The sequence below is a fragment of the Primulina tabacum genome, chromosome 2 (genome assembly GCF_025594145.1).
Source record: "Primulina tabacum isolate GXHZ01 chromosome 2, ASM2559414v2, whole genome shotgun sequence".
Lineage (NCBI taxonomy): Eukaryota > Viridiplantae > Streptophyta > Magnoliopsida > Lamiales > Gesneriaceae > Primulina > Primulina tabacum.
In genome coordinates this window covers 49,519,029-49,539,909 of record NC_134551.1, presented here as the reverse complement: position 1 = coordinate 49,539,909, position 20,881 = coordinate 49,519,029, and the positions used below count along the sequence as shown (strand labels likewise).

Sequence of the window (20,881 nt, the reverse complement as noted above, 5' to 3'; positions counted from 1 at the left end):
AAATAGCGATACACTGTAATTTTGATATATAAATTAAAAAATAAATTGAAAAATAAAAGAATAAAAAAATTACATCAGCGAGAATTGAACATATAACCTAAACATCAAAAAACAAATTCTATACGCTGAACTACATATAATTTGTATTAAAATTTTAACATTTTATTAATATATATAATTATTAAAACAGACCATGACATCAAAGTTGATTATTTAAGTATCTCAAATTTAATAAAATAGCAGTGATGAACAAAAGTATTATAAAGAGAGTACAAAAAATTCGGAGATTTCAGTTGAAACTGAATCTGAAGCTCGGTATATGGTCCCATTTTGTTTCAGTTGACGTATCATTTCAGTTTTATTTTGGGAAAAAAATACCAGATTTGAAATGTGTTATTTGATATAAGTAAATGTTATTTTCAAAAACAACAAAAAAAAAAAATTCAAACCAAACTAATATAAACTCAGGTCATGCTTGGTACAATGGTATACGAGAGCATGCTCAGAAGAAATCAGAAATTTTATTGATTTGATATATAGAATAGAGATTACATTTGTGGTAAAATGATATCACGAATTTATAAACAAAAAATAATAAATTTTAATATAAAAATTAATAATTTTAATAATAAAATCATATACAAGATACACCTCACGTGATTAAATTAACATTTGTCTCTAGTAAAAGTTGTGTGTGTGAAAATTGATGTGCTGAGTTGCATTAAATCGGATCCCACCAATACCTTTCTGACCAGGGTTTGATAATGTTGACATCCTCTTGTCCTCGATATGTGTGTATATATAGTATCGTGCGCGCAGCTCCCCCCAAGTCCACGAGAACACATTCACGTGTGAGCGTGTGCTCTGTTAACTTTACATCACCAAATGGAATCTAAATTATTCATTTTCAAACAGAGGCGTTCGTAAAAAGTTGTCTAAAACACTGCACATATTTCTTTGGCTGTTGCTCTCTCGAAATTATATCACATAAGTAATACATGATAAACTACATATGGACGTTAATTAGGTGGAGGATTGATAAATGTCCGGCACGTTTTGTCTGGTGTTACTGGTCCAACCAATCCCTGCAGGATGGGGAATGGATTGATCAAGTGTCCCAAACATTTGGCACAGGATACACTTCCGGGCCTCCTTTTTTAAAACAACACTTCAATAAAATCAGATCACTGTTTGACGTTTCTTTTTCAAGCATGCCATAAATCGGTGTACAGACTTCACACATTAGTTTGCAAACCAAACGTGGCCTCGGATTCTTTTAATTAACCTCGTTCTGTAACTTGCCCAACGATTGGGATTAAGCTTACTCCAATATCACACGACGAGACACGTTTTATTTTCTGTAACCTCGTTTTTTTTTCTCCATAGAAAGTTCCAATGCAAATTATGTGAAAAGGAGTTATCTAAACAAAAGAAGTTAATTATATGGATCTTGGCAAAGTCCACAAGGCTCGAAATCAGGAATATATTATGGATTTCGAATAGCCAAAACAAACAAAATTCAGTCTAACCACGGTTTTTTCAAGGGAAGATGCCGTAATTTTACAAACCTCGTAAGAGGCATAAGAGATCTCACAAGTAAATTTGTATCCATTATTTTAACCACTTAAATTGGCGTTAAAAATGGATGTGACGAGATATCTCACTTCTTACCGCCACCAGAAACATTAAATTTGAAGAAAATAATGTCTCCATCTACGACAACATACGTCTTCCCCTCCTGCCGGTACTTTCCGGCAGCCTGTGCAAACACAAAGAAGAATAAGTGAATGTACAGTTACAGATCTGAAATACAAAGACCAGAGAATTACATGAAAAATCAACGAATCAACTTGTGCCGCGCATTACATCAATTGTCAACAGAAATTGTGAGGGTTGTCTTACCAATACTCTTGAGAGAAATCAATACATGTCTCTCTCGCTAGTCACTACGCATGTGTTCACGAGGACTGTAAATTGTAATTGTTCCCTACTACAGAGTATCTAGTTTAGGGGTGTAAACGAACCGAGTCGGTTCGCAAACATTTCGAACTGACTCTCGCGAACCATCACACAAAATAATTCGGGTTCAAGTTTGGATTGAAAAATGTTTGAACATGTTCCAGTTCAGCCCAAATACGAATCAAATATTGTCAGTTCAAAATGCTTGCGAACCGACTCGGTTCGTTTACACCATAAACTACAGAGCTCGTGATTCTTAATATGTAATACAACTTTATATTTGTATTTGTAAACAAATTTTGATTAATTCGAGTACTTATTTTCAAGCGATAGTTAGAATAGTTAACAAACGTGTTTGAATCTTTCGAGTTGTACTCGAGCTTTAATTCGAACCAAGTCCAAGCCAAAAAATTTGAGCTTCGAATCGAACTCTAACTCAGATGGAACTATTTTGAGTCTTAAATTTTCTTCATTTTTCGCCCGATTCGGTTCGTTTACACCCATAATCAAATTCCACATTGGGTAATGGAAATGGAGATTGCCATTCTCAAAATCTACGCACTGCATGGAAGTCTTTCTAATATGAAGAATGACCGGGCAATGAATAGATCTTTATCATTGTTAAAGGAAATAAACAGAAGGAAGCAGCAACAAAGTCTAGGGAGCGCCCACCCACGTTATTTTAGAACCATGACTACGAGACCACCTTAAATAAATAGATAAATAATTAAATAATAGCATGGTGGATGATTTTATAAAAGAAATTATCAAATAAGACACAACCGCCATTCAACGAATTATTAATACTTTTTAAACGGAGATATACCTTTACGGCAGCCTCACTGCCAAGTTCCTTCAGATCTTCAAATTTCATAACCTAAAATATATTACAAGACCAATGACATATGAGCACACATGATGGCACAACTCATGTCACGAATTTCACCTGATAAATATTACCAATATCAAGGATCACACAATAATATGCGTTATCTTAGAACAAAAGAATATTCCATCCACTGCGTTCCTATTAGATAAAACAAGTGCCAACACATACAATCATGCAAACCAACTCTTGAGAAAAAAAAGGGGCACGATAAGCAACATTGATCAATGGTATTTCAATCTTTACGACCATACAGGAGACATAATATTAGATCAAAATACCAGAATTCAAAGGAAACACTTAGAACTAGGTTGTCTCAAAGTACTACCGATACTCCCCAAAAATGCAATTAAGTTTAAAACTCAAGCTTACGGGAACAAAACAGATGGTAGGTACAGATCAATTTAAACTAATTGAAAATATCAGGTATAAAATCAAATCTCGTGGGTGCAAAATAGATGGCACATAAGGATCCATTCAGATACCAAAATGAATGGTATGTAAAGTTCCATTGAGGCACACATTAGTCGTATATCATGTAAGTAGATAAAAGAGAAGTCAGAACAAGCGAATGCTGAATGCGGAAAAGGAAAGAAAATAAACAAGTGAAATTGGAAACAGTAAAATAAACTATGTATGGCGATACTTCACGTAAAGGTCTTAGAGAATATGAACATGCGTCAATAAATAACGGTAAAAGCATGTAACTACCTCAGCACAGATGAAGCCCTTTTCAAAATCAGTATGAATAGTTCCTGCAGCTTGGGGGGCTTTTGTCTGTCGACGAATTTGCCAGCACTTTACCTGCATGAGAGCAAATTCAATCTTGTTATGGCCAGAAAGAAAAACATCAGCCAATGCTTGCATTTTATTATGATTTGAAAGGTAAATATCAAATAAAGAATTTGGGACCTTAGCTGTATTTTAAAAAAAGGTTTGTACAGGTCACATGAACTAGTGAGAAATTAAGCGATTAAAGAAATAAAAGATGCACGCCCTTCCTCAAACAACCAGGAATCATTGCTTCAAGGGGGCCATGTTACATTATTCTTCGAAGTATGTGCTTTTAATGAATGTCACAAACATAGTGTCTCGATTACATTAAAAAAGGTTGTGTATCAAATAAGTCCTTGAATGTTTGATCAAGCTGAGAAAGTATATCAACGGAGAAAAAATTGCCAGAGAGCACGTTCTTCAATATTCCACAGGTTGTGACCATGCCAGAAACCTTTTCTCAGGTATATGTTGCTTTTCTCCACAAACTAACAGCAGTGATCCAGTCAGTTTCCTCGTATTCGGAACAGTGCAGCTATATATTCGAAAAGAAACAGATCGAAGGGGGATTCAATGGTATTATGTCATGTGCTTTCGCCGGTGATTGTGTAACTGTTAAAATTAATGATTATGATGAGCAATGAAAGTACAACTAAAGGGGCAGTGTGTCCAACCAACACTTTTCTGCTTTTTTAGATTGGACTTTTATTTTCTAAAACTATGTGGCACTTATCGATAATTTCCACCACCCAATAACGAGTGAATGGCAAGCCGACAATACATCATATCAGCTGACAGGTACTTCTAATTTAGTATTTCATTCAATCAAATAACAATTTCCTTCAAAGTAAGGCACTGACACATAATTAGAACACAGTTCCGATGACTCAAGATAAATCAACCAAAAAAATATTGCTTACAAGCAAATAACGTTAACGCAACAAAAAGTTTTGTGAAATACCTCATCTGGTCCTGCTGTGAAAAAGTAAATGAGATTAATGGCTGAAAATCCAGTCTTTATGATCTTCGTAAGGGAACTATACGTAGCATAAAAATTTCATGTCAACTTTGTCAAGTCAAACTTTTCACTATACATGCTTATGAAAACATCTTATTATAATTTCCTATGATGAAGACTGTAAAAAATCCCACATTAAGAAAGTAAAATGATCTTGAACGAACCTTTGTACCTTGTTCTCTGCACAATACTTCACATTTTCATCTAGGGACATATCAGCAAGATTTTTCTCTAAGGCACAGCTGACAGGGATTATGGTTTCACCACCATGCTCCTGCACCCTACAAAATAACAAAGGATAATTCTTAAAAGACACAGGAAAAATTAAAAAAAAAATCTTGATAAATTAAAACCTGGGGAGATAATAGTTAAAAGCTGTAATGATAAAATAAAAGCTAAGCAAAAAAATCTCAAGAAAATAAGGGTAACAGACAAACTAATGAGAAAGGAAATGCCCAGAAATTAGTCACTTTTTATTGACTTCAGAAGGTGAAGGCCGTTTATTAATTTAAAACACGCAAATCATCAAATAAATTATGAATTTATTAGAAGAAGTAATCTGTATTGATTCATTTCACAATTTGCAGCCACACTTAAAAAATTTCCAAATCTAAAACCACAATATTCAAAATCAGAAAGGCTGGGCTTCTGTTTTGAAAAACTTCCTATTATAGGAACGAATTTTTTGTACACGTGCAGAGATACAATGAACATTGGAAGCATAGTAAACTTATTTACCAGGCGTGGATCTTTGGAAGAAATTTGTTCTTTTTTCTTTGATAGTCTTTCTCATTCATGTTAACCTGTTTCCAATCAAGGCCAACACATAGAAATGGGGAATTTTAACAAGGAATAACAGGAAAATACAAATCAATGACAGAAGAGAAAAATTGGGAATATGCATCGAAACACTTGAAATCCTGTACATACAATAAAGTGTATTCCCATGACCTAAGGTGGAAATGCAGGAAAAATGAATAGTGTAACAACTAGAGATGTGTAATCGATTAGCACATTTTTTTCTCAAGGAGGCGAAAGATTAATCTATCAGATGGATTTCATCAGCCTAAGATAGTTCACATTTTTTGCAAATAAATTTAGAAAGAACAAAATACACAAGCATGTTCATAACCATCTTCACTGCATGAAAATTCATGTCCATAGAAGAAAAAACTTTGAGATTCATTTTAGATTAAGAACAGCATAAATTATTTGAAGACGACATTTGGGACTGAGTTGTCCACTGTTAGCTAAATAACATGGTCAGATATTCCTAGTCTTGCCCCAAAAAGATATATCTATTGTCTAGTAAAAATGTGTTATTTCCACTCCTGCATTGAGTGAAATGAAAAAAGTTACAGAAGACATAAAATATTGGTATTTTTAAGGTACAAAATTTTTCAAAGATGACTAAAGGTATGATAAAAAAAAAGGTGATAGATTTCATTATTTCCTATTTGATCCTCGTAATAAGTTACAAGTTATATGTCAAAATGACACAAGTCCCTTGAGAAACACACAAAGTGGCTGTTGATTTCCATGAATGCTACATATCAGTTAAAGATATGTCTATTTAAGGAAGCTTTGGAAAAAGGGATGACTGGAAATAAAATAGCCATGAACATATAAAACAAAACACAAAATTAGCAGGCTTGGAAAAACAAAAACACAATATTAGCAGGTCTGGAAATAAATAGCTATCACTTACCAAAAACAAAGACCCAACCACATGCATCTTTAACATTTTTTTCATTTGGTGCAGTGCATTATATGATTTACTGACCAAATAAACAACGGGTTTGGCACTGAGCAGTTGAAAAGTATTCAAGATCTCAATATCAGCAGCTTTCCACTCCACCAGGCGAGCATCTTTTCCCTCCTCCAGCGAAGCTTTGACCTGTGAACCCATGAATTATCAAGATTTAATCGGATATTTCAAAATGGCAATAATACTTTCGAGTACAGCTAAATATTACCGATATTTTTGTTTCAACTGTTAATGCAGATATGCATCATAAAGCATATATACCACATCTCTACACTCAGACACAGCAAATCACAAGCACTAAAAAAACTAAATTGACAGATATATAAACATCCTTGATTCTCTAAAAGCACAGATAAGAAGAGGCTTTCGACTCAGTAAAGCAGATTACTTCTTTAATCACTTCAATATCCAAACTGCACTATATAGTGTAAAATACAGTTGATTAGCATCCTACACTTCATGCCAGAAAAACTGAAATAGTATACAAACCCGTAGACACAATTCATGCTCGATTTTCAGTTGCTTGTCATTGCTCCTCTTCATGCTCTTTTCAACATCCTCAATTCTCCTCTCCATGAACTCAAGATCCTTGGGTCATGCACAACATTTCAAAGTTTTGATATTCAGAAAACTGAAGAAATCCCTGATAGCAAAGAAGTTACATCTACGTGAAGAAGCTTGAATCAATTTAAGTTGCCCGAAGGTTAATCATATTTCCCCACCAATGGAGAGTGAGAGTAATATAAGAGTTTTCACAACTACTACAAAGTTCAATGCCAGTTAACAAAATCCTAAAGACAAGGCAAAGTAATCTTAATGCCAAAATTTTATCAAAATTACCTTGAGCCGCAATTCTGCGCTTATAACCTCCAGATCTCTGACAGGATCGACAGAGTCATCTACATGAATGATGTCAGGATCTTCAAATGCACCTACAATACCCGATCATTGTAAGAGGAAATGTTTCCCAGCAGATGTCTAGATCCAATTAGCTGCATTATTTAATTCCACAACAACTGAGGGTTCAAGCTTGCTAAAACAAATTCCACGGTGAGATCACCCATCACCACTTACGTAAGACATGAAAAATGCCATCAACTGCACGGATATGAGACAAGAAATTGTTCCCTAGTCCTTGTCCTTCATGAGCACCACGAACAAGTCCAGCAATATCGTGAATTTCTAAAAAAGCAGATACCTAAACGGTAAAAATAATTGGGTCAGATGTGGGAAATGCTTAGTCTAGTCAAATAAAAGGAATGTAATTTACTGGCAACCACTAAAGGGATACATGCATCTCATATCCGTTTATAAAATCGAAAAATCAGAACACACGGCATGATCCATTGTTAAAAGCCACAAAATTGTCAGTTAAGAGTGACGACCTCACTCTTTGGCTTGTACAGTTGCAAGAGCCATTCAAATCGTTCATCGGGAACATTAACACGAGCCTCGTTGGGCTCAATAGTACAGAAGGGAAAGTTTTCGGCGGGAATGGATAACTTCGTAAGAGTGTTGAAGAGTGTTGATTTCCCCACATTAGGCAACCCAACCTGAAAAACAAGAACTCTTGAAAATTGTGCGAAGATAATTACATAAGATTAATTCCAATCCACGCGTATATATACAGCCAAAGTAATTCCCAGCGGAAGCTCAAAAAACAGAATATATGTCACTTATCCGAACAGCGACATCTAAAAGAAATTACTCACAATTCCAATTTTAAGATGAGAAGAAAAGCGCCCAAGGATGGGTCTCTCCGCTGGAGCTTCCTTCGACTTCGCAGCTTTGGGAGGCATATTCTTCACCGGAATCAATCGAGAAAACAATTGCAGTAGAATACGAGATTCCGTGCGAACTGGAGGGAGCCAACTGTTAGGATGTCTAGGGTTTTATAAGAGACGGATTAGTCCGTTGTCGCTACAATTGGACCCGAAAAGGAAACTTGACTCGCGACCAACATAATCCGATCATGAGGAAATTTATATCGCTGTCGATTGTAGAATACAAATGGATAATTTTGATCTTTATGGACTATCCCGTCTCGTCATTGGGCCTGCACATGGATCTCTAGATATTATCCATTTGTTCAATTAGGGTGATCTCTCGGTTCGATTTTGTATTTTTTCACACGGACAAGGAATTTTATAAATAAAGCTCCCTTCCCTTATTTCAGAGTATCCTTTCATCGAATCATCTCTCATCTTTTAACATTTGAGTGCTTAGTTTTATAATATTTATGAGGTATTTGTTTTATGTATTAAGAAAGTGTGTGGTCTTTTTGAAAACACAGTGAGTGATTGTACACCATAAAATATTATAATGAAATTCTTTTCATGTTATCGATGGTTTTACTCTTATAATATTTAGGAGTTTTTCACGTAAATATCAGTTTTCAGTTTTATACTTTATTTGCATCTTATTATCTCAAATTGTCGCACGTGAGACCAACAGTGAGTTCCTATAAGAGTATGTACACTTTTGTTTTATAGGCTTGTGAAAGACTCTGATATTCCAATATGCAAGCTTCATTGAGCAACCGAGGCAATTTTTAGTTGCCTCCCTCACATGAACTATTATCCTTCACCCTTTCAAAGAATTTACGCAACTCATTACATTGTTCTTGATTTTTTCCATCGGCATCTTATTATTTTTATCTTATGGATTTACTGAGGATGGAAGAGAAGCTCGTGCCGCTGTTGCAGGACTTGTATTAGGTGATTGGGACAGGTAAAATCGACATGAATTAGTAACCGAAATTAGATACAAAGTTTTTGGAGAAACATTCTCGTAGGTAATGAACAAAGTACAAACATTTGTTATATTATATATCTATTAGATTAATAATATGTTTTAATATAATTCTCTCTTCTTCTAGAGTCAGAAAAGTTGAATTCATATGAATATGATATTTCTGCATAATAAGGATATGATTTTTAAGTAAGTTCTTCGTTGCTTACGTCCTTCCTGATCAGTTTCTAATTATTAAATGTGCCTTTAAGAACTCATGTTTGTGGTAAAAAAGACGAGCAATATTTATATCCATGTTGGGGGATCAAAGCATTAAAATTTAATTGTAGAGTAAGAGTTTTATGACGTCCGTGCACATTCATGTTGCAATCAATGTTTTGATTGGCTATTTTTTGTCTTCAGTGGTTATGGAATTGCTACTGAAGCATTACTGCGGTGGTGAAGGCTCGTGATGGTCGTGGTCCAGCAACCATGCTTACAAATTATATTCTACAGTCACTTAGTCTTTCTTCACCAGATGAACTAATTGGGTATCTCTCTGAATGAACTTGTGACTCATAAAAATTTATTCATTTCAGTGTTGCTGAGCAATGAGGCTTGTTTTAATGGCAATTAGTTTTGGCCCAGCTTTGCGTGGCAAGTAAATTGTTTCATATACATACAATTTTTTGAGTATTGATTGGCATCTTAGGCAGATTTCTGCACTAAAGTTTTCATAATGGTAACTTAACCTTTTTGATTGAAAACCTAAAGATTTTTTTCAATGAGATAATTAAATTATGATAACTTGTGCTAGCATTTGAAAATTACTCTATTCTCATTCCTAGTACAGAAAGTGTTGTTCCTACAAATGTAACAGGGATAATTTTGCACTTTTAATGGATCATTTCTTGTAAAAAGTGGAGTATGGTAGAATACTCTTCAAAAGGAATACCACCATTGTAAGTGTGAAGACAAGTCACCTCAGCGAAATACTTTGAAGCCAAAATGTGTTCCACGATCAAAACGAACACAATCGAAAAACCAAAAAAATGGATAGGCAAGTTGTCGAGCATGTACTATTTTCTAGTTTTGTATGAACCATTAATAATTTCAAGACATCATGTTCACTTCCTGACCTAATAAATTTGACAGTATTCTACTAAGAAAGGTTCAAAGTAAAAAAATATCTCTCATGATGCAATGATTTTTCCGTATAAACTCTCATTCGATATCATATTCATCCATGCATTAATTTCATTCATGTGAAGGGATTTTTGGAATGTTTTTAAGTCAGAATGAATAAAATTAAAATAAGACGCAAGAAAAGCTTGAACAATCCAGGTCACAGGAGAGGCGCTTAAGCGTCCCTCTGTACCCCAAAATTTTACAGAACTATGAGGGAGGCGTTTAGACACCTGGCGTCAATGTTTGACAAGATCAACTAGTTTCCATATATATTTGTCTCCAAAAAAAAAGTCTTTTGGTAACAATATCGAGATTTGTGACTTAAATATTAATCAATCTGATTGAATTAATAGACTTGATAGATAAAATAACATCGACTTTGAGATGATCAAATAAAGAAAGAGTATTTGCATTTATATTGAACTTATTGTTTTTTCAAAATGATGCTTGCTTCATTTTCTTGTCATGGAACTCGTGATTTATGGTGCTACTATAATAAGTATAAATTTGTATATTTTGAAAGACGATTGTCATAGCCCGTTAGTATCATGAGCAGAGCAAATTCGTCTTAATAACAAAGAGTTCTCTTTTACCTCAACTTCGAATTTGCTAGTATATTTTCTTGATCTTTGTTATCTTCGAGTTGCAGCAGATCCTGTGAAGGTGTTCTAAAGATATATATATATATATATATATATATATATATATATATATATATATATATTAAATGAATGAAAATATATTAACATATCTTTATTAGAATATTTGATTTAAATATTTATTAGAACTTGACTGATGCCCGTCATCAAATGAGGAGAGCTACCCATGAGAGAAAATTTTCAGCCCAAACTACTATGGGTTGTTGGGTAAGATGGTCACCCAACCAAAATTTTTAAAAATTAACAACTTCCACATTCAATTCTTAAAAATCTCAATATTTGATGAAATTGACTACAAATTTTGAGCATTAATTTGTGCTATTAAATTATACATTTTAAAATTTTGAACACACACACACACACACATATATATATATATATATTAAATATGATCACACGAGTGAGTGAGGATGATTGTTAAATTTTAAAATAAATTTTAAAAAATGTTATGTATTTTAAATTTTTTCTCCACCGATAACGAGATACAACCTTAATATATTTTTATAATCATATAATCTCCTACTTTTGTTTAAATTTTTTTCACACTCCTAATTTAATTTTGAAAATATTAGAAACAAAACCTTACTATATATACACTCTTAAAATTCACAACGACCACAATTTAATCAAAAGAAAAAACATAATTTGTGTATTACTTAGCCAACCAAATTATCCCAACCAAATGGATTGAGGTTAATTTATTTTAACATGTCTTCAAGTGGGATATTAAAGTAGTGTTTGAGATAGATTATAAGAAACTCTTCCTAGATCTTAACAATATGAAAGTATTTTTGAGTGTTTGCGAATGTGAGTGTGAATTTCAGTTCCAACTTCTATAACGTTTATCCAAAAACAAAAAGCAATTATGATTTTTCGTGTTTCTGTTTGTTGTTTAAGATTTTAAAATATATATATATATATATATATATAAAAGCAGAGTTTTGCCAAAAATAGTAATTTTTCGCCAAAATGTTATTTCTAAAAAAGAAAGATATATCATGAATATTGAAATATATGTACTGCAATAAATGATAATTTTATTTATTGTTTGCATTGATTATATCAATTCATTTAGTTCAAATTTGAATTTAATTCATTTTTATATTAATTCAAATATAATTAATGTATTATATGTCTTTTATTTTTTTATTCAAATTGAAACTAAATTATATTGAAAACACAAACTACATTAAATTTTTTGCATTGATTGTATCAATCAATTTAATTTGTGATATGATTCGTGTTACTATGATATAGTTAATTTTTATTACAAACTGTATAAATAAATTTTAAATACAAATGATTGCAATGTTTAGTATAACTCATATATATATATATATATATATATATATATAAAGCAGAGTTAATTTTATTTATTGTTTGCATTGATTATATCAATTCATTTAGTTCAAATTTGAATTTAATTCATTTTTATATTAATTCAAATATAATTTATGTATTATATGCTTTTTATTATTTTTTATTCAAATTGAAACTAAACTCTATTGAAAACATAAACTATATTAAAATTTTTGCATTGATTATATCAATAGATTTTATTTGTGATATGATTTGTGTTACTATTTAATTTGTATTACAAACTGTATAAATAAATTTTCAATACAAATGATTGCAATATTTAGCATCACTCATATTCATATAAAAGCAGAATTTTACAAAAAAAAAAATATTATCTCGTGCACGGGTTAAATATTAGTTAAGAGTTAACACTTATATCCTCAAATATTTATCATATTACATCAATTTTTTAAATAATATTTTGTATTTTTATATAATTTACATTTTAAAATTTTTTTATACATCTTTTTTATATTTATACAAATTTTATCAATTTTCTATTTTTTATTAACCTTTTCCAAACATTCATGTCTATCACATTCACTGTCAAAGGATTTTAGAAAGGAAAAATATTAAATTTTAGGGTTTTTTTTTCTTCTTCCGAAACTTTTGACTAACCTTTTAAAAATAACATTATTTCTAAGTTTTTTTAATCTGAATTATTTTATTCGATTATAAAATTTAAATAATAATTTATTTGAAAGTACTATTGGTAATGGACGATTTGATGACGAAACAAAAGGTCAGCAACTTTTCCACGTACAGAGCCAGAGAACGATAAAGTGTTCGATTGTTATTGGATGGGATCCGAGTTTGATGATCGCCGCCGTGAAGAAGGGGTAATCTTGCGGGTGGATGGCGGCACCACTTCCACCGTCTGCGTCTGCCTGCCTTTTCTCCCCGTTTCCGATATTGGTCTATTGCCCGATCCTCTTCCGATTCTGGGCCGTGCGGCTGGGGGTTGCTCCAATTACAACAGCGTTGGAGGTAATTGGGTTGATGACATTCTTTTCCGAAACGATTCACTGTCCTATGGGTTTATCGATGATTGATATGTTTTGTCAGTTATTGGCACCTTGACTATATAATTTTGCAATTCCCCGTTTTTCTATCTATATATTCGTTCTCGTTTGTTGACGTTTATATTCCAAATTTTCATTTTCCGAACAGCGAATTATTTACCACTGTATTTTGTGCAGCCTTTGTGATAAAAATCCGTTCTTTCTTTGCATGCTAGACATAAACAAATCCGCAACTTGACTATATCTCGTCATACCTAAGTCATAGCAATCATGGTTAGCGGGGACTCTCCCAAAGTTTGTGGTTACTGATCCATTGAAAGTCCTCCCGTGCTGCGGGTTTTGTTAGGAAAAAAAAGTAAAAGTTCAGAAATTTTGAATATTAATCTGGAAGTTTTTTATATAATTTTCAGTAAAAAATAGGAAAAAGTTTTAAGAAATGTAACTATCAACAACAAACCAAGAAAAAAATTCCATGATGTGCTACGCTGTTATGCGACATGGAGAAATTGGTTTGATATGTTAAAAATTGCTGTTTTAGGCCACCACTATGTAAACCTGGAACTTTGAATTGATAAGCGCCATTTCGGTATGGAACTTCCGTTCTGGCCATTCCAGCAAACCATGCAATAACAATAAAATGAAAAATGAGAAGATGGTGGTGTTTGATGATACCCATTTTTTTATTTTTTTGATTGTTAGTTTTTTAAAATTTAACCATTTACTTATCAAATCGATTGATCCGGGGCATAAATCATCAGAAACTTTAACCATGAAGCCAGAAAAAGGTTATGTTAATCTATCACTTTTCATGAACATGAACAGTTTTGGAAATTTATAATGTTTAATTGTTTAATTAGGGAAGAGCAATTTTTTTGGTGTTTTTAATTATTGAGTTACGTACATGTATTGTTTAGTGAACTGTCTCATCTATTATGAATTGGGTTTGTAGAAAATGCTGCCAGAGAAACACTTGAACAAGTGATAGCGGACGCTCTTTCCACTGCAGGCACAAGCCATTCACTTGTACGTGCTGTTTGCTTGGGAATTTCTGGTGTGAACCATCCGTTGGATCAGGAAAGGATACTCAGTTGGATGAGGTACTGTGCTTCTGGTAGATTTTTCAATATTCAGTTATATGAAGTGTAGTCATCTTGCAAATATCTTTCATCTCATTTTCCTCTGGCTGCTGAAACATTTGTTTCCTGCATCTTTACATATCTAATGGTTCTAAATGTGGAGCTAGCTACTGGTATATAAAAAAGTAGAAAGAGAAATTAACATGGTCATTTAAGATTCTAGATACCGAATTATATCCTATTACAGCAAGCGGTTTTAAAGGTCCAAAGCTTTGGGGTTCAAAAATTTGTACTTTCCAGAAAATCGAGCATTATATATAATATTTATCTTGTCAAAGAGTACAAGGAAAAAATATTATTTAATTACCCCTTTCACGTTACCCAAAGTTTCAAGATCCAAATGGTGGGTAAATTTAATTGGTTGATTTTTTTTGGACATCTGGGTGCCAGGACCGAAATGATTTTGAGTCAAAATGTCTCAGCAAGTCTATATTATCTGTTGAAGCATGTCTCATACATTCTTCGCATTGCATCTATGGGAATATGTGGCTTGATAAGGAAAATTACTGATTTATAACATATATCATACATCTGCTGATTTTGATATTTATCCCACGACATTTAAAATAGCTCATCAATTGTTTAAGGCCAATATTCTCACCTAATGTAAAGATATACGTTCAGAATGATGCAGTAGCAGCCCTTGCAAGTGGGACAATGGGGAAACTTCATGACTGTGTACTGATTGCTGGAACTGGATGCATTGCTTATGGATTTACTGAGGATGGAAGAGAAGCTCGTGCCGCTGGTGCAGGACCTGTATTAGGTGATAGGGGCAGGTAAAATCGACATGAATTAGTAACCGAAATTAGATACATAGTTTTTGGAGAAACATTCTCGTAGGTAATGAACAAAGTACAGACCTTTGTTATATTATACATCTATTAGATTAATAATATGTTTTAATGTAATTCTCTCTTCTTCTAGAGTCAGAAAAGTTGAATTCATATGAATATGATATTTCTGCATAATAAGGATATGATTTTAAGTAAGTTATTTGTTGCTTATGTCCTTCCTGGTCAATTTCTAATTATTAAATGTGCCTTTAAGAACTCATGTTTGTGGTAAAAAAGACGAGCAATATTTATATCCATGTTGGGGGACCAAAGCATTAAAATTTAATTGTACAGTAAGAGTTTTATGACGTCCGTACACATTCATGTTGCAATCGATGTTTTGATTGGCTATTTTTTTTTGTCTTCAGTGGTTATGGAATTGCTACTAAAGCATTACTGCGGTGATGAAGGCTCTTGATGGTCGTTGTCCAGCAACCATGCTTACAAATTATATTCTACAGTCACTTAGTCTTTCTTCTCCAGATGAACTAATTGGGTATCTCTCTGTATGAACTTGTGACTCATAAAATTTATTCATTTCAGTGCTGCTGAGCAATGAATAAGTGGGTTAGGCTTGTTTTAATGGCAATTAGTTTTGGCCCAGCTTTGCGTGACAAGTAAATTGTTTCATGTACATACAATTTTTTGAGTATTGATTGGCATCTTAGTCAGATTTCTGCACTAGGTAATATATGCCACATTTCTGTAGATAACAAGTGTATGGAGACAATGCACTGCTAATAAGGTGGTTTATTTATGCACTCATTTTTTCCGTGATGGTTGAACTACGATGTGCATATAACTCCTTTTTTTGTTCATCAATTGCTGACAGAGTTTTTAGCAAGTCAATGAGGGGATATCTTCTTGATTTTTCTACACTCAAAAATAATTCCATGGAACTATTCACTTGAACGTGCTCACTCATCAATCTCTTATTAATCCATGGCCTCATAAATTTAAAACAAAGTAACAACTATTTGGATTCAATGTTTTATATCCATTCAGTTTTTGTGAAGACCATGATGCTGATGTTAAGTAGCCATTTGAGTCTGATGAAAGTTGAAATTGTTGGAAGAAATAGGATAGTCCAGGAAGGAATATTTTCTTATTGTTTCTTTGGGAAAACACCACAAGGAGCTGAAATATGTTATTTACTCATGCACTTTTTGTCATTTAATTTTCACATCAGTATTAATTCTAGTTCATTGGAATTTTGGTGGACCTATTGAAAATCTGCCAGTTTTATTTTCTTGCTTATTGGAATTTAGGTGGACCTATGCAGATTCATCTTGGACACGAATTGCGGCACTTGTTCCTGTTGTGGTATCCTGTGCTGAAGCAGGCGATCAAGTTGCTGAGGAGATCTTGAGTTATGCTGTTCAAGAGTTGGTTTTAAGTGTAAAAGCCGTGGTTCAACGATTACAGTTGGCTGGTAAAGGTGTGCCTTCATTTGTCTTTGCATTTACATAGTTTCTTTAGGAACTTATTGTTTATTGAGTAAGAACGGATAATCCCACACTCATTGACAGAAAATCTTTAGTTGCGGTAATCTTGAAGTGATTGTCTTGTTGCTTCAATATACCCACAAAATTATCAAACACTAACAATCTTCTCACTTCTGGTTGAGTATTTTATGACCACATATGCAATTATAGGACTCCTGTTTCCTCCAACAACCTTCTGCACAAGTTGCATGGACCTCACCCACTTTCATTCTCGAACACAAAGACCGAAGATATAATTTTGTCCCTGCAGATGGAAAGGTTTCTTTCCCCATTGTCATTGTTGGTGGAGTACTTGAAGCTAACAAAAGATGGGATATAGGGGGAGAAGTTACTAATTCTATTGTGGAGGCTTACCCTGGGGCTTGTCCGATAAGACCAAAGGTTAGATATCTTCATTTATGGCTATTAATCCTGGAGTGCCGTATGCCCTTGGTGCTATAAGTACCTAGGTATCTTTGATTGATGCTTATTATAGTATTTCTAGTAACATGATGCTGAGAATGCTTAATTTGGGTTAATTTATTTCCTTGGAAAATGGTTACCTACTATACTTTTGTCATGTTACGGAATGCACGTGCCATATCATTTATCATGATCAAATTTTCTAAAAAATATCTCTCCGTTTCATTTTCCTTGCATCCTCCGCCATTTTGCTCGGTTCGAAAATGTTGATAGTTGTCCTTGTTTTGGTTCCTCAGGTGGAGCCTGCCGTTGGAGCTGCTTTATTTGCCTGGAACTCCGCCACAGTAGAAACTGACTCGAATGTCTACTGTGGAAACTGACTCAAAACGGCCACAGATGACATTGTATGTAAATATGTCAAAGTGAATGATTTATCATCAGATAACGTAGATATTGTCTGATACATTTAATATTGTTTGCGTTAATTTAGATAGATCAAAGTTCTTTTTGACTTTCTGTTGTTACCAAACTAATAGTGGGAATGATTTAAGTTTCTGTTTAGAGATTGGAGGTGAAGTGACGCCTTCTGCTCTCTTGAAAGTGTTATTTAAGTACACAGTGTTTGCGTACAATTTGTAGCTTTTCGGATAGTTTGTAGCTTCTCGCATATAACTATCTGCCTTATCGATCAAATCTCTAGATTTTTATCACATGGAAAAGGTCAGATAGTGTGTCAAATGTGACATCTTAGCATCCAAGTTCTGTTCTTTTCCCCTTAAATTTGATAAACTAGTAACTCAAATTTGATAGCTAACTAATCAGCCAGCATCTTTTTAGTTGACAGTAATTCAATTTGTTCTTCGGAGATATTCTGCACCAACACATCCTCGGAGTTTTGAACCATTGCCACACCAAACATTAGAGCTAGATGAAGGATTCTTAGATCTCAAGTTGTTTTATTCTGGTCCTTTTGATTTTTGCACAGCTGTGTCGGGATCCATGTCAAATTCTTGTCACAGCACTGTCGGTTATCCTAACCCTACAGTAGAAGTATTTATTACCTTCAGTGGAAGTATTTATTACCTTCACTGTTGATAGAGAGCCGCATATATTTTATGTTGTGACCACATAAAAGCAATATATGTAGTTCATTGTGGATCATTAGATTTAGAGTGGGGGCATGAACAAATCCGTTTTCTAGGCTTTTTAGTATTTCTGATTCCATTTGATAACCCTCTTTAAATAAAATGGAATGGGTCTTTGTTTTTTTTTTTGTTTTTGTTTTTTTTCTTCTAAGAAATGTTGAACCAAAAGCCGTTGTAATTTTCCTCAAATACAGGAAAAAAAAAAAAAAAACTAACTAGCTACCGTGGTTATTTAGATTAGCAACAGTTTTAAATTTATTCATAAAATAATTCGTAGTCGACCTATAGAGACAGTCGACGATTTATAAAAAAATGTCGCTAATTAACGATGATTTTCGAGAAAAAAATATCGCCAAAACCGTTTGATATTTAATTATTGTCCCTCTATTTTGAGACGATTTTTGATTAAAACCATCGCGAACAGTGATGGTTTTTATAGCGATGATTTTAATCAACAATGGCATTTTTTGTTAACTGACGACTGAAGAACCGAGCGCTTGTCGCTTTACCAAAAGCTATAACTGGTGGTAATGGTGCAACTCAAATTTTTTAAACCGCACATCAACTCAAGCACCACGGTTCGATTGCTCTTCCAAATAAGGGCAATTATTGCACTCAACAATCTACCTCTCAATAATTGCACTCCTTACCATCAATGAGAATCGAACATGTGACCTTGGTTCTGATACCAATTGTAGAACTGAGCTCTTGCCGCTTTACCAAAACCTACAGCTGATAGCAATTGTGCAAATCAAATCTTTTAAACCGCACATCAGCTCAAAGCACCACGGTTCGATCGCTCTAACAAGCAGAGACAATTATTGCACCCAATAACGAAGATTTTTAAATGTTTAATATTCCGTTGCTAAATTTTTGTTAGAAAAATAATTGTTTAAAATAAAAATATTATCCTTATAAAAAAAATATATTCATAATGTCTATAAATGATAATTTTTTTGGTATTGCCTGCTATCCCAAATGGTATGCATGCAGTCGCACCCAAGAAAAAACGATTTACAAGGAAAAGATAAACAAGAAAAGCAAAAGACAAGGAAAAAGGGTACCTAATTATTAATATCACATGCAACATCTTTGTATACGACTTCCTATTTTGTACAGTGATGGCTAAGAAACAAGAAATTTAGTAATAATAATAGCTTTGTAATCTGTCAAAACTAGGTACCAAAGAGAAACGGTATTGATTGCCAATGGGGCCTTCAAATTTAATGCATTGTAGTTGAAATCGAAAGTTCCCGAGCTCCAGTGCATCATGCTTTTGGAGACCAATTACCATCCACAGTAGTTGAAACTGGGAGGTATCTTTTGGAGCACAGAAATAAGATTTTTTCAAAGTTTAACTTCACCATCACTTTATTATATATATATAAAGATTTTTCGAAGTTTAACTTCACCATCACTATATATATATATAAAATAAACTAGCCTAATCTAAACTAGCCTGCTCATCGACTTTCATTAAATTTTTTAGTCTGGGACGTAGAGTACTCCAGCTCAGTCCCACCACATGTGACCACTAGTCCAACGGGTGGTATATTGATTCCTCTTATTCAAAGTTATGTTTGATTGTAAAAAAATAATAATTCCATAATGAATATATTTGATTGATACAAAAATTTTACCTTGTCTTCGGTCTGGTGAACGGATCTTCAAATCTCCGAGTCTTTGGGGGTCGGGTCGGTGTTGAGAGGTCTGCACAGACAAAAATAAGGTTAGAGAGCGTCAGAGATATTTCCGGCGTGACCCCTCCGATACTTAAATCTGTGCTCTGATTATGAATACAAAGAGCGAAGTGTGATATATTAGTGCTGAATGAACAAGAGATAGTGAATGTCGTAAAACCGTGACCAATATCTCGTATTTATAGAAGCAGAAGATGCTAGTTATCTTGTTGGAGAATGATTCTTGTTAGGGTAGAAACTCACTTGAGATAGGAAACATCAGATGGTAGGACTTTCTTACGATGGCGACTAGGGCTCTCACCTTATTTTGATGAGATTCGATCAGGTCCCATATTTATCGGGGTTTTATCTACTACCAAAGATATCTTCACATTTCCCAACTGTCATTGGGCTCGGATTTCTCAGCCACACTTATGAACTTGGACCCTTAGGGAATGGTCTGTGAGCTTGACCTTGTCAGAATTTTCATGTGTTTGGCCCCTTTGATATGTTCTTGAGCTCGACCTTTTTGGAAGAGACCATGAGCACGGTCTTTTCTGACCTCTTGTTAATAAGAAAGCATGACCTTTAACGTGTTAAGCGAATTTGAGAGATGGGCTTGAATTCGCTCAGATGTGACAATTTTAGAGGCAGAAGTCTCACCACATGTGACCATTAGTCCAAGGGATGGTAGATTTATCCCCTGATTCAAAGCTATGTCTGATTGTAGAAAAAAAATTTCCATAATGATGGTATTAGTTAAATACTTGATCTTATCAAACTTATATTTCTTTTTCTAATTTCAGAAAAATTAA

The 20,881-nt window shown here is 33.6% G+C and overlaps 1 protein-coding gene and 1 pseudogene across 1 annotated transcript; one reads left to right on the top strand and one right to left on the bottom strand.

Annotated features, from left to right (window-relative positions):
• Window positions 1-1,475: 1,475 nt before the first annotated feature.
• LOC142534654 (obg-like ATPase 1) lies at window positions 1,476-8,372 on the bottom strand. Its single transcript, XM_075641509.1, has 12 exons — window positions 8,118-8,372; window positions 7,791-7,958; window positions 7,480-7,603; window positions 7,246-7,337; window positions 6,895-6,993; window positions 6,421-6,534; window positions 5,376-5,440; window positions 4,802-4,918; window positions 4,581-4,656; window positions 3,557-3,649; window positions 2,786-2,836; window positions 1,476-1,759 (listed from the first exon to the last, which is right to left on the bottom strand). Exons 1-12 carry the CDS (start codon window positions 8,202-8,204, stop codon window positions 1,661-1,663), a joined length of 1,185 nt encoding a protein of 394 aa, XP_075497624.1. The 5' UTR covers window positions 8,205-8,372; the 3' UTR covers window positions 1,476-1,660.
• Window positions 8,373-13,067: 4,695 nt separating this feature from the next.
• LOC142534644 (uncharacterized) lies at window positions 13,068-17,874 on the top strand (annotated as a pseudogene).
• The last annotated feature ends 3,007 nt before the right edge of the window (window positions 17,875-20,881 follow it).